The 15,073-nt window shown below is 39.4% G+C and overlaps 1 protein-coding gene across 3 annotated transcripts in view; it reads right to left on the bottom strand.

Annotated features, from left to right (window-relative positions):
• Window positions 1–14,233, bottom strand: part of tsc22d2 (TSC22 domain family 2) — a 30,736-nt gene extending 16,503 nt beyond the window's left edge. For 2 of the 3 annotated variants that reach the window (XM_086161623.1, XM_086161625.1), the window contains exon 1: window positions 11,984–14,226. In XM_086161623.1, the coding sequence (XP_086017749.1) occupies window positions 11,984–13,548 (1,565 nt within the window). In that variant the 5' untranslated portion in view covers window positions 13,549–14,226. Of the gene's footprint in view, window positions 1–11,983 lie in introns of all 3 variants that reach the window. The other variant, XM_086161624.1, reaches the window with a different exon arrangement.
• Window positions 14,234–15,073: the final 840 nt, after the last annotated feature.

Below are 15,073 nucleotides of genomic sequence, written 5' to 3'. Positions count from 1 at the left end.
ATTTGATGCGGCAGTCTGGCTGTCAAAGAAGGAAATAGAGCTGCTGCACATAAGTTCGGCATCTGTTCTGCAAAAAAGCATTTGCGTTATGTACCGGTAGTTGTAGATATTACCGTCTTTTAATTAAAATTAAAAAAATAATCTTTCCTGTAACATCTTGCTGCATTAATATCTTATGTTTCAATTACACCTGTGGCTTATGGTCCAGCTTATTTGTGTATAATCTATTTTTTCTTGTTTTCATATGAACTTTGCATAAATGTGATTGATTTGCCAAATGCATCTGAAGCAGTAAATTTTGCAGACATGGGCATTTTTTACTCCCCCCAAAATAAATATCCATCATTGGAAAGCCAGATTCTTAGGTGTTGATGTTTTTAGCTCAGGCTACAAAAGGAATATTTGGATGCGTTTGCTTCACCTCATTTTGGCCTGCAAATTTATCAAAAAAAATTGCATTCCAAAAAGAAGGATTAATCTTGGAGTTACAAACATCTCCAATGTAATAAAACAGGTTTGCATTTTTCATCATTATTACTGGAACTTTTTTTCCCCCTTTAAGCTCAAATTCATGTCAACCTTTCTGTTGTCTATGCAAACAATATAAAAATGCTTGCCAAATAGTATGAACTGGATAGACTAAATCAGACCCAAGAGAAAAACAAAGGAAAATGTTTTCTATGCAAGTAACTAGAAAAAGGGGGTTAACTAAACAATACTGTATTCGATACAGTTGAAGTAAGTGCCAGCCTAGCTTCCAAATTTACGCCCATGGCTGCTTTATTTCTACCACACCCCCGCAAAGATTAACTCAATACCTTTAACTGCTTCCTTGCACTGGTAAGGCAAGTCAAGGCTGTGTGGTTTAGGAGCTCTGAATCAACACAGGAACTGTGAGCTCAGCTCTTTAGGCAAGCAAGGTATAATTTAGGATCATTTTGCAATAATGCCAAGTGCAGGTTTCGTACATGTCATGTTGAGATACTGAAGAGAAGCTGGGGGAAGACCAGAAATCTTACATGAACCTATAAATACCATGTCAAAATTAAGAAAATTCAAATGCCAGTATTCAACCCCTATCGCGCAATATTTTTCCTCACCGCAACAATGACTGTAAATATTGAACATGCTTGCTGGCATCTGTGCACCCATTAGTATCTTTTCCTATAGTGGTTATGATCAGGCACGTTTGAATCTATACATTACTTTTGCCAGATGAAAATTTCTCCTTGATATCACAGTGTTAAACTGTGTTATCATGAAAGAGAGGTAGGAGAAAAGAAGAGATGATGGCACAGCGTTTGTTTATTTATTTCTGCATTTAGAATACTTTATTCATCCTGTGCTGGAAATTAGTCTGCATTTTTACCCCGTCATTGGTGAACCAGAGTAGTGAGCAGCCACTTGAGTGGTGCCTGGGCAGTGTTCAGTGTCTTGCTAAACAACACTTGGGCAGACTAGGTGAAGCTCAGGAATCAAAGCAGAACTCTCAGTTCAGAGACGACCGCCCTTACAACTTGAGCTAGTCGGCCCATATATACCATTGACTTGATGGTAATCCCCAAGTTAAGTAAAAACTACCACAAATTTACTGTAATGAATATCTCAATAATGTGTGTTTCAATGTGTGATGCCACATACAAAGGGACAAAATTGGTAAGTACAGTAGATTTTCCAATACTCAAATCTAAACAAGCTACCAAACTGAGGTGACGTGGTTAATCACCTATGTATGATGGTTAATGACCTATGTATTTGCATTATATGTGGTTCTACAGTATCAAGAATTGGTGCAAAAATCTACTAACTGATGTAACTCAAAATTGATAGTGATCCATCAGAGTACATAAAGTGATGAAGAGTGAGGTATTGTCAAATTAAAAAGGTTTAAAGTGTTCAATACATGTTTCTTAGTTCTACAGTAAATCCAGTTGCTGTCTTGATAAATGACCTAGTTGAGTAGTTCAAACCACCACTGTTGCTCAAGGGAAATATTCTGACACCTCTGATGAATTAGTTTGAAGAGGTAGAACGTGTTTACGCCGTGTTGCATGTTCATAAAAACAGCTCCTTATCCATATGACCTAAAGCCCTAGGAGACAAGCGAGAAACGTGACATGAAGTCTCATGAGCCCTAAGGCATTCATTAGGTGGGTATTTTCAAGAAGTTGACTGATTTTCCCATGACTGCTCGACCTCATGGTAAAGGTTCTCTGGATCAGCTTTACGATTACATTTTTCTTGCAGTAGCTGCTGAGCAAAGCTTAGCTCTTACTCAACCACCATTGGAAGGACTGTCGTGCCTAGCTTGCCTATGCATTTTCTCATCTTTAAAACACCGTAGCCTGCTTTCATATGACACAAACGCTTTTCCTTGGTGAAAATGGGTTACAGGTTTTTAACACAAAAAGAAATCTTGAATTTACGTGAATTTACTATTAGATGGCATTTGTAACTCAAAGAAAAATAAAACATAGTCCAGGCAAAATATAAAAAAATTAAGATGCAGAGCATACCATTTTATCAATCATGTGAAAGTTTTTCCAAAAGGATACTGCTGTGCATAATACCATTTTTCTGCATTGTACTTCAGCTGATTATAAAATATCATTAAATAAATAAATCAATAAATACATAAACCGGGTAACAAATTTAAAATGAAAAATAAAGAGCTCTGATGTTTAGGAAGGAAATATGCAAGGCTATTTTTCTCCTTGAATTTTTTTTATCCAGTTATAAATAAATTATGGACGACTATGATTTAGGATTATTCTAATTTTTTTTTTTTTTTTTTTTTTCAAATTTTACCAGTAAAAATTTATTGCTGAAGGAACCTGAAAATATGACTACGGAATGGGCCTTTATGACTATATACTCCTACTGATCGCTTGATAAAGCTGCTGATTCAAATTACATGCACAATATTTTCCAACTAAAACTAACAAAGTGGAATAGTACAGCTGGGAATTTAACTGAAAAAAATGCACAAAAAGTAGGAGCAAAGTTGTCACTAAAAACTAAATATGACTCATTTAAATAACTACCTTGGAAAAAAGCTGTAGCATAACTCGAAGAAGGCCACTGACAATCCAACCAAGCCCATTTGTCAATGAAAGGTTACACCCTGTTATAAAAAGTGACTTTACTAGGGTATTTGTGACTGAATTTAAGTTTAAACATAGGCATTTCCCACCGAGGTACTTTCAACGTAGCTTTCACACTAATCAACTACTTGAAGTCACTGTCATGAAAACAATAACAGAAAAGACCCGAGGGGTTACCTCTTTTGAAATCATTCTTCAGGACAGGTTCCAAACTAGTCTGAGCAAGGAAAGTTTGTTCTCGACAAAATAACACACATCTCTCTTGTATTTTAGGCCCTGAAGTTTCTTTCACATCACCTCAATGGTCACTGCTTGAAGTCCCTGAAAAAGTCAGTATGAAGCAAAATCGTGCCATATTTCACTTTGTTGCCTGCTTCACTGTCATTAACAGACACCAACTTCTACGCTTTTTCACTTTCAAAGCTCAGTAAGAAATGGTATAAAGCATATATTGTGAATTTGACAGAATAACAAGTCTTTCCAGTGACAGAGACATTATGGAGGACCCAGACTAAAATTTTACCAGGCATAAAAATCTAAAAGATAAAATACACAAATTGAAATTATGACACTGCAAGACAGATTAACTGCAAATTGGGTTATAAGACACCTGCTACAACTGAAAAGAGGACAGAAACAAACTAATGGCAAATGTTAGACCTGGAGCCCATCATTTTATCATAGCACAGAGTTAAACCCCCACACCCTCCCATACTGATAATCAATAGCCTATTTTAAATTCTTTTGTACTGTCTTTACAGCCCTGTAGATTTGTCTTTCTACTGCCATTTCATTTACTCCAATGACTGAAGCAGAACACAGCACCAGATATTTAGATCATTTGATATCTTAAATGTTGATAATATGCTAAGGAGTTTTTCAACTTACATTTTTGAAAAGTCTGCACACACACACAAATAAATCCTGTGAGTTCCTACAACAAGTGCCATTAAAAATCCTCAGTCAATAGGATGACAGCTAAGGTCTAAACTATGTCAGCGAACACCTAAGAAAATCATACGAAGTAAGTGAAAGATGAGTGAAAATATGTAACACTAGTCTGAGCCTTTTCATAAGCAATGGATGTTCATTTCTGCTCGCTTGGTTTCACATAATTGTTACCATGAGTAACGATGAGTCAGTGAACCTCAGGATCTGGGGCGGCTCATTCAATTGCATGGCATCAACAAAGCACCCAATCTGCTCAATTTCATTTGGCGGCACAGTGACTCAACTGGTTAAATAAAGTGTAGGATTGTACCTAAAGCTTGAACTTGGCCCGGTGAACTCTGTCATACTCTGTCAAACTCTCTTGGTTTGTGCTCCAAAATTAAAAGCGGCTTGTCACTCTTCAGTGAATTTGCCATTCCAGTGTGTGGCAAGGCTATTACAAACTCTGCAGATACAATTTACAGGGAAATGACGAAACTTAGAGCCTAAAATGATTTAACAAACTGTTCTATTCTAAGTGAAGAAATAACTACAATCCCTTTGAAGCTTTTTGGCAGACTAAATAATTGGACGGTATCGGCAATATACAATCGACATTGTTTCAATTTAAGGCTGAAACATGCTCTCTATCATGGTTTAGACTATCCGATAAGATGCATAAAAACCATGCAATTGTGGTAGGCTAATCGGATTGAAATGACCCTCAGCTAGACTGTTTTTTGGTGCCGTTTGCTTTCTTCACATCACCAGCTGTTCTCTATCCTTCTAAAGCAAGGTACCCAAGTCACTCAGAGAATTGCAAACAGAGACCACGGAATCTCTGTAGCACTGTGATTCATTTACTTGTTTTTATTTAAATTGCATGTTATGACACTTTAACCAAATTAAAAAGTTACACCTCTGGAAATGTAAGTAAGTATTGTACATAACAATAATGGACTTTTGATTATATAAAATCTCATTGTTTAGCCCAGCCTTCTCTCGGAGAAGTACATGTGTCTAATAATGTTGGGAACTGACTGTTTTTGCACAATTCAGTAAAACAGGCTCTAATCACAATCATTGAGGGCGACATGGGAGCCTTATATCTGACCACAATTGACAAATCAGGACAATTTCCATTCTGACTCTGATACATCAGGAACCAGGGGAAGGACTTTCCGTATATCTTGTTGCCTGGATATTCATATCCCCAGTTCAAATGAAGAGTAGCAGATTCCTGTGACAAATCACAACCTGGTCCTTTTACATTGCTTTCACTGGGTGTGTCCAATTACATTAACCTGAGGTAAACTTTGTCTGATCACATTTTTCTTAATTTCAAAAAGCCTACAGCGTAATCCGATTCTACAGATTTTGTTTTAAATATGTACTAAATGCAAGTATTTTACATGCAAGTAGGCTTATATCACATCATGATACAGGTTTCCCTTTATTTCAAGAAATATATGAATATGTGACTTTCTGGAAAAGGTAATAAGGAAATCAGCATTGTTCATAAAATGGCATTTCATTTTGTCTTATTACTTCACTGACATTATCTGAGACACTTCCAAATAAAATGCATAGTACTTCTACGTATTCTTTCTGCAATGAGTGGTGAACTTGTGATAAGTCCAATCTGATTCAAAGAGAATGAGATATATCATTTTGGGTTTTTTTAAGTGTTATTTCAAATGAGCGAGCAACACCGGTCACAGTGACTCACATCCACTTCTGAGCTGAATTTTAAGTAACTGAGGTAAGCAAAGGTGACATTGTTAAATACTGACAAGTGAAGACAAGACCAATATGACTTGAGATGAAGAGGAAGTCGTTTCTGGACAAATATCTGACAGAAAATTAACCGGATATCGAAACCAGAACAATAAATTGGTCAATTCAATAACAGTACCTTTCTAAGAAAAAAAGAATGAAATTATACGGTACTGCAAAGGGGAATTGAGATTTCTACAGCAGGTTTGGGCTGTGTTTATGAAAAGACCAAGCATAACTGAAAATTCATGTTATTAAATATAGGTCACTAAGATTCTGGAAGCACCATAAAAGGAAGCCAAAAGAGTGGCTTTACCACAGAGTTGCAACAAAGAATCTTATCTTGAGCCCCAACCAAGATGTCAAAATCACCTTTAGTATTCATGTATTTTCACCGTAGAACAGTTGAGTCCCCTTATGCCTCACATCCACGCTACATTTGAATGGCACAACTTCTACAACAGGGACCTTTGGAAATCCTGAGAAGGGATGAGGAACACACATTTGAATTTTAATCTGTATGGATGGCAAAAGAGAAGTTAAACTGACCTTGTTCCAGTTTGGTACAAAAGAACTGTTAAGAGTAAAACATTTCCATTTAACATACAAAGACCCACATTGAGTTTAGCACAGATCAGTAAAAATCACAAAACCAGATTGGTTGATGACAAGTACTGAAAGCAAGAGTCAGCAGGAAGAAGAATGGATGAGTCAAATGCAGCTGGGTGACATGCTTACCACACATCCTTGTTACTAACTACACAGACATCTCGGGGGGTCGGAAGCACTGAAACTTCCTTGTTTAACCCTTGCTTCTAAAGTTAAAAGTATAGCTGCACAATATAGCTCCATTTTCTTATAAAAACCTGATTTCCGTGCTTGTTAATAAACACTATCATTACACTTCCTGTTAAATCATCACTTGCTCACGCTCAAAAAACAAACTGTGACAGTCAAAGTTAAAAAGGACTTCACAATATAGTATTTGTATATTGCTGGAGGTTAAAGTCATTTGTTGGGATAGAATATATGACCGCTTCATGTATACTGATAAGAGTATTATTATTACGAGAGAAATGACCTGCACAAATGCCGCATAGTGTAAGTCAAATGAGTGAGTGAGGAGCCATTTAAATAATTAATTCATTTTTTTGTATAATTTTAAATTGCAAATTAATTAATTGCAAACAAACCACTTAGGGCTTGGATGTAAAACAATCATATCTGTGAGATTTGCCAATCTTTTTTTCTTAGTGCAAGTGTCACTACCTAAAGCAACGGCAACAATACAGAATAAGATCAGTTTCGTTCAAAAACCACCCTCAATATTTCACAGTCAGTTAAAGGTCAGGCGGAACAAACAGCTAATCCTGTAATAGTGACTCAAACTGAAACCCAATGAGGGATATTTGGCATCTTTAGTCTTAAGGTGAATGAGGGATTTTCCAGCACGTGCCATTTAACACACGGTCTGTGTTTCAGAATTATTAGAATTTAAGACAAAAAACAGGGGTGTAACTTTTTTCCAAAAAGCAAAGACAATTTTCAACTTCAGTTAAAGCTAGATCTTAACAGTTTGCTTGATCGAATTCTCCCTATGACAAAATGATGAAATGCTAAATCATTAATATTCAGCCAGGACTGTTGAGGTGGGACATGCATTGAAATATGACAGTTTAGAAGTCGTGAAACCCCTTCTCCATGTAGCAAGCGCAGCCTGCTTACAAGGAACTGTCAACAGGTCCTCTTTAGTCTCTGGACTTCCTTCCAATGAGTTGGTACATACTTAACATACTGTAAGCATTAAAGGGGGGGGGGGGGTCTAACCTGTTCTAAGCTTGGACCGTTTTAGGAAAGCTAATAAACACCAGCAGTTTACACACTTTCAACATTCCTGTAACAGCATGCAACATACTCTGCGGCTGATTCTATGGCCTTGCTTCAGCACATACTGAGTTAGTTATGGTAGGCTGCCAGAAGCACACTTGTTTACTTGCTTTGGCAGGTCCACTCTAATTGGAAGGGATCCCCTGACCACATCTTGCTGAGATAACAGGGTGGGTCTTGCTATGCTAACTTATACAATCACTTGGCCTCTCACCACTGGCTCCCTGACTTCATTGAAAATGTTTACATCTATGGATTTTATAACATTTAAACATCTTACCTCAATTTGCTTAACTGTCGAAAAAGTACAACACTTTTGTTTGTGTTCCGGTTGGCAACTTATATTGCAGAATATCATAAGCCAATTTGACAAAAACACTTAAATTGAAATTAATGCTGGTGACGTTGACCAGTCCTTTTTCGATCAAATTCACAATAACTATAACCTTTGTCGACAACACAGTTCCTTTGATTAGAGACTGCTACACAAGCAATCTGAAAAAGGAGAGCGTGTGTTCACAAGTCAGTTTGAAAATAAAATAAAAGCAAGTGACAGCAGCCAAATAACACAGCAGATAAGACAGTGATCTGAAAACACTTGGTCAAGAGATTGTCCCCTCGAACTGAAACCTGGGGCATCTGACAGTCAAAGCAATTCGGCATATGTAGGATCAGTTCTTGGGAAGCTCAAGCATGTCAGCTGCCTGTGTAAAAAAATTAGCTGCTCCCTTTCTTTCCAGGATCTGTGACAACCCCAAACAAACAAACAAAACCCATCTCAGACTTAATTCTTGGGCCCAACCTGTCCTGACGCCCATCCCCTGAATCTATCAAACTATCATGGGGTTAAAGAAAAAAAAAAGGGTGGGATGCACAGTGGAGTTCATACTCGGCTCACTAGCACTATGACAACACAAAATGGTTGCAGATTAATATACAATGATGTGTGATTGCGCATTTTGTTTTTGACCCAACTGGATATTTTCACAACATTATTCTAAACCCAGGCCAAATCCAAAAAAGGACAATGTGCTTTCATTCCAGTCACGTTACACATGGCGACCAACTTCCAATGTTTCTTACAAACTCAAAAGATAACACACAATATACTCATAAAATATGCTAATAAAACATATCCCACTGTGTAGGGGGTTTAATGTTTAGTTTTTTTGTCTATTTGTTTAGTGTAGGGACTTAAATGGGGGGAAAAAAATCTGAAATATACTTACAAAGTTGAAATACAATGTCTACTGATTTACCTCTGATTAGAGACAGATCAGAAATACAAATGTGGAACTAATGTTTAATTAAATCTTAATTATCATTGTAATTTCCTCCTGTTCTCCAAGTGGAACTTGATTAAGTAATACTATCTGCATTGTCTGCTTGTTATCAGTTTTATCTGGAACAAAAGAAAAGGTAAAAGGGAGATCTTGATTTTCTGTCCCTTTTTGACACGACACTTTTTCTTAATAAATGTATAATGACATTTAATAATTTAGATATACAGACGAACAACTTTGTATTTAACAGAATTTGTTTGACTGACCTCACCTTGCCCTGTCAGTGGCTATTTCTTACATTGATAGTTGGTCCCACGTTGTCAACAGATAATAATGAAATTCTCAATGAATTTATAATCAGATGAGGTTGGAAGCATTTACTTGGGATCCTTTGGAAGAAACTTTTATCTTTCTTTACCTTAATTCATAATCACCTAACTAAAAACCTGCTTTTTCAATCTTTTGACTTTTACCTGAGTGGGGTAAAAGCAAACAGAAACTCAAAGCTAAACCGTCATAGGGAAATCAGTCATTTCCTGTATACCAACTGTTACATTTATGAAAATATCGACATCTGATTATGACCTACTCCTAGAAAAAAAAAAAGCCTTCTGCATTAAAGTAGCCCAGTAGTCCATTTTAATCCATACAGAACTAATTGATGTGTCGCATAGACAGAATATCTACTTATTTCAAACCGATTGTGGCCAGATTCATTTAGTTTTTATGGCCAAGGAACATTGTAGAAGCTGCTTCACAACTAATGCGCTTCTTTGACTCAAAAGTATACAGATTGATATCCAATTCTTTCATACGACCAACATGGTCCATGTAGAGGGTACTGGCAGCATTAGGGATTTTCAGTTTTTTCATGATAAATCCAAGAGTTTACCACCAGCTTAGCCACTTCAGCTGCTGTGCAGGTAGACAAATCTCTATTTGTACCAAACAAGAGTGATGAAATTAATCTTACAAGCACTCGAGATCATACGATGTGACTACGTGTCATCAATAGCACAAAACTGGCAAATTATTTTTTCAATATTCATTCACTGCCTTGTTTTCTTCCAGCTGCGGCAGTGCGCAAGAAATTGATAACATTGACTAGACAATGAAAGGTTTAAAACCTTCTAAAACTTGCCATAGGCATTTGAATTTCTTACTAATACAGAAGGCTGTTTATGCTCTTAGGTTCACATACATGATGGACAGGAAAGGTAATTTTCAATGATCCAAAACACTTTGTTCCTTACCCATGCAGCAGTTAAAACACCAAAATACCACCTTATCTAGCAACTCCCCTCTCTTTAGGAGGGTGTACGGTATGTGCAAATCTGAACTCTATCAAATATAACACAAAGTCAGACATCATCAGCAAAAAATATGGGGTGTTGAAAGGATGTTGGTCAATGAAATCCACTGCAAAAACATGACTCGGATGCCATGTTTTTGTGTCACCATTACAAGAAAAGACTGTTTTGCTTATAAAAAAATAAAAAAAAGACATTGCTTCAGTCAAAAGATATTTGAGAATTAACCAGGATATAGTGTGACGTGACTCCGGATTTTATAAACATTTTCAAGCATGCCCATCTGGTCCTCCGTGATCAAATTGAGTCATCATAAAATTCTTACAACATTTAGAGAACGACATGTTTGTGAGGAAAGAACAAAATTGAGAAATTGGGAAATATCTTGACAAAAAAGTAGCATCCTTAATCTTGTGACAGGTTAACAGTTATTTTAAGTCATGTGTCGACATGGACATAAACAGGATTACAAAGATTGTTTATGGTACCAAAGCATAGGGCAGACATTGTCCTGCTGATTCAGTCTGGCCATGTCATCCATGTGCCAAACACCCCACAGCTTACGCACCTGCTATCATTGCCACAGGGGTGTGTGTGTGTGTGCAATGTAGACTTGTGCCTGTGTGAATGACTGGCCTCTGTACCGCCGTGACCTGTACTGCTGCCATATTGCCATAGTTACAAAAACATTCAGTGTTGTCACTCCACTTTTTTGTCTCAAATGGCCTCTAATCAAAATAAAGGCACTGGCTTACACACATGAAATCATTTTTTTCCTACACATAACCAAACCATGTGTGATGGTGTTGTGAAAAAATATCACTCGATAAACATGATGAGCTCTCAGAATATCTAGACTACAAGAAAGAGAAATGTCAAACTAACAACCCCTCCTTCTTCCCAGGGTGTACCATTCTTAATAAGCACTGAAGACAAGCCGGGGCACACAGCTAAATACTGAGGCCCAAAAAATACAGGACAGATGATGCATGTGTGAGTGTCTGTGGACTCAAGTCACAACTAGGTCATTTGTGGCTCAGACATCACCTCTTGTACTTGCTTGGAATGGCAAAGAGTAGCAACCCTTCAGCTCTGGCTGCGCAACCCTAAAAATAGCTGGCCTATGCTCAAATGTACTGTACCCCACATGAAGAATACAACTGAAAAAGACCTTGGATTTATGTGTGTGGGACAGGACAACTGTCCGGTTTGAGTATGCCGAGAAAACCTCCAATATAAACAAAATAATAAAGGGTGCTATCCAGTCTTTTGTGCCCGGAAAAATAAACACATAAAGGTTCTGATGTCACTAGTCACTTTCATTGATTCAGTAAAACTCCCAATTAACACCCTTCACACAGCTCTAAGAAACTGTGTTAAGTCTTACACTTCAAATGTAACAAAAATACTGGTACACTGTGCTGAATTTCGGCAGATGTTAAATGAGAAGTATTTAATGGTAGTTATGAAGCCTAACCACACGACTTAAGACTGTAAAACATTAAGGTCTGATCAAGTAATCCCAGATGCAGAGCTACAATCCTCTGTGTTGCTGATACTCATTTTCTGTGGGGTCAACTCATCTTCATAGAGTTGCGTTTTCAACTAATCAGTATGGATGGCATTTAGATGTAGTTACTGAAATGTGGTATTTATAAGGATGTTCTTTTTTCTTTTTAATCGAACCTCTTACCTGTCCTCATCTCCGTCCATGGCAATGTGGATACCAAAAAGGCTGTTGACAGCAGGGCTCGGCAGGCTCAGGCCCTCCGTGATGAGGGGCTTCACACTTTCTTTTGCAGTAATCACAGTAACACTAGGCTGAGGTAGGGCATCCGACTTCTGTCTAGTATTTTCTGCCTGGTTACTGAAGCCTGTGGTGGGTGCTCCATGGGGTCCCTGGGGCTGGACAATTCCTCTTGTGCCAGGTACCTGACTTGGCACACCAGCATGGGTGTTGGTGGTACTGGGCACTGTGGCAGGCACATTTTGGACACCACTGTGGGCGGTAACAGTGGTAGTATCTGAAGGAGTGGCAGCTAGGCCTAACCCTCCTGAAGGCTGAGTCCGATTGACAGGTTGGTGTAGGCCACTCAGTGGAAGGCTGGGACCCACAGCTGGTGCATTGCCTATGTTAAGCCCAACGGCCGAGGGGGTCTCACCGCCCGGTCCCTGGCTAGCTGAGAGTCCCATAGAGAAGGGTGCCACAGGAAGATTCTGAGTGCTTGAACCGAAACATTGCTGATGATAGTCCGGTTGGCTGGTAGAGATGCCAGTGGGTTGAGTTGAATAGCCAAACTGTTGAGCCTGTGAAGCAGGTGGAGGCATAATAGGAGACTTCTGCATGGCGCCTTGATGCATACCATTCAGATTATTAGAGAGGAAGGTCTGAGAAGCAACAGGCTGCATGTTCACTTGGGCCTGTTGTGGTTGTTGCGATGTGGCAGGCGTATATCCGGTGGGCTGGAAGGCACTTGATCCACTCCCAATCTGTGGGACCAAGTTGTAGCCTTGCTGCAGAGGCTCAGAAGAATGGGCAGGATGCGTAGCCGAGTAGCCACTCTCGGCAGAACTCTCCAAAGCATGTGAGGAAAAAGTACTAGTACTGACCACGGAGTTATTCGTGGCCCCCAGCCCACTGTCCCGGTCTATATTGTCCGGGGTAACGTTAGGCTTGTTGTCAACAGTCCGATTAACGTTCGAATCTGAGTCTTTCTCGTAGAACTCAGTACACGTCCATCTGCCACGTCTAAAGGGCTCTCCGGTACCATGGTCAAGTTTAATGACCCTGAAACGGGAACTACAGCTGGTGTTCACAGGAGCAGTGTGAGCCACGCTGGTGGAGACCGTGGCAGCGGGGGCACTACAGATGCCTGTTACCGGATGGTTGGCTGGGTTTGAAACAAAGGGTTGAGTTGCAGTTGGCAAAGACACACTTCCTACTAAATTATGTGGGGTAACACGACCAGTGCAACTGCTTTTATACGAGAGCCCCCCGTTGACAGGAGCCGTGAAAGACGCCTGGCCGTCGTGTGCCTCTCCGACGTTGTTTAAAGTTTCCTCGGATGAACTCCTGTCACACACACCGAGGTCGGCCCGAGAAACGTCGAATATTTCCGATGACACGTCCTCCGTCCTGGATTCGTCTGGGTCGTCCAGGCTCTCCGTGTCATCCGTGATGCTGCTGGCCGCCACCTGAGCCTGGGTGACACTTGTGATCTGGAAACAACTTTTCTTTTTCGTCGGCATTTTCGACATGATGACTATCTGCGTCGAGTTCGTCGCTCTATTCCCAGCAGAAGTGTTCAACTAGTTTCTCACTGAGTAATTCACAAGTGGATGATAGGACACGGGCACGTACCATCACAAGACATTGTAAAACCGTCCTTCGTCTTCGGACGCTGGAGTAAAGTGCCGCAAACCAGAGGCCAGACCCTCCGAAACTCCTGAGATGTGCGGTATCCGGTCACAGCTCACGGACGGATGCCGCGTTCCTGCCCAGCCTCTCCTGTCAGCCGGTCGGCGGTCCTTGTATCCCGGCTCCGGAGCGATAGACAGGCCGTTGTCAAAGTTGTAGTTGAGCAGCGGCCACCGGCCCTTTAGCCTGAGGCGGGCCCGGTCTCAGAGCCAACAGAAGTCCCTCTTCTTGATATATTACTCGCAGACTAGCCGACTAAGCTAATGTTAGCTAATTTTCCCTGACTTGGCAACAACATGTGCCGTATCATGATGTAAACATTTCTACCCGCTTTGAAACGACATTTATAATCCAGCAGCAGGCAGAGAAAACGTCTTTGAGTCGATGAAGTTTAGCCTCTCCTAGCGTGGACAGCTCACTTCTGCCAGCTGCTGCTAGCAGCTAGCTGACATGTAACCAGCACTTTAACACAGCGGTAGGAGCTAACGAACAGCTAACTGCTGCCTGCCGCTTCACCACTCGACAAGATGGATAGAACGAAGTGCATCCTGGGTATGGAGGTCAAGCTCATTTTTATTTAGAAATATATTTCAAAGTCATTGGAAGTTTCACAAAAACTCGTTTTCAATGTGTGTCTGTATGGATGATCTAATTTTAGTTATTTCGCATCGGAAAAATATAATACTTTTTCGCACGTGTAATACGTGTTTGTCGTCACTTCCGGTTATGAATACCCTCAATACACTCCCAAGTTGTTTTTGTGTCTGGTTGTTTATAATTCAGTAACACTTCATTCGTTCATTTGGATTTAACCTGAAATTACAAGATGGCTATGGAACTCAAGTTAACTCTCATTCAGAAATATGGTTGAAAGTCATCAGAAGACCAATGAAAGCTCGTTTTCAACATTTCATGTGTACGGGTAATATGGTTTTAAATATTTCAAAACGGAAAACGACAAATAAGTCGTCACTTCCGGTTATGAATCCCATTAAACGGCGCAAATGTTTTGCTGTTTGCAATATATCACACTTCATTCGTAATTTGGATTTATCAGAAAGTACAAGCGGGGTCTCCTGGCAATACTTTACATCTGAGTTTGCTCATAAAGGAAATGATCTTTCGAGCATATTTAGTTTCTGTCCGTGATGTGTTCCCAGAAGCAGCCTGACCCCGAAAGAAAAATACTTCCAATAGCTACTTCGTAGGTAATGTGTTTTTCTATATCCTTTATAATGGAATAATGGAGCTTGTGTCACAGTGTATGTAAATAAGTCAACATTTGAAAATAGTTCCATGTACATTAGGGAATAATTGAGTTCTTAAGATACAGGTTTGTTTACATACCATTTTCAGTTAAGATAT

The sequence above is a fragment of the Fistularia commersonii genome, chromosome 16, assembly GCF_037954325.1.
Source record: "Fistularia commersonii isolate RoL2024-O1a breed Wild chromosome 16, RoL_Fcom_v1.0, whole genome shotgun sequence".
In the NCBI taxonomy this organism is placed as follows: domain Eukaryota; kingdom Metazoa; phylum Chordata; class Actinopteri; order Syngnathiformes; family Fistulariidae; genus Fistularia; species Fistularia commersonii.
The sequence above is the reverse complement of the archived record's forward strand: the minus strand, read 5'-3'. Positions and strand labels throughout refer to the sequence as shown.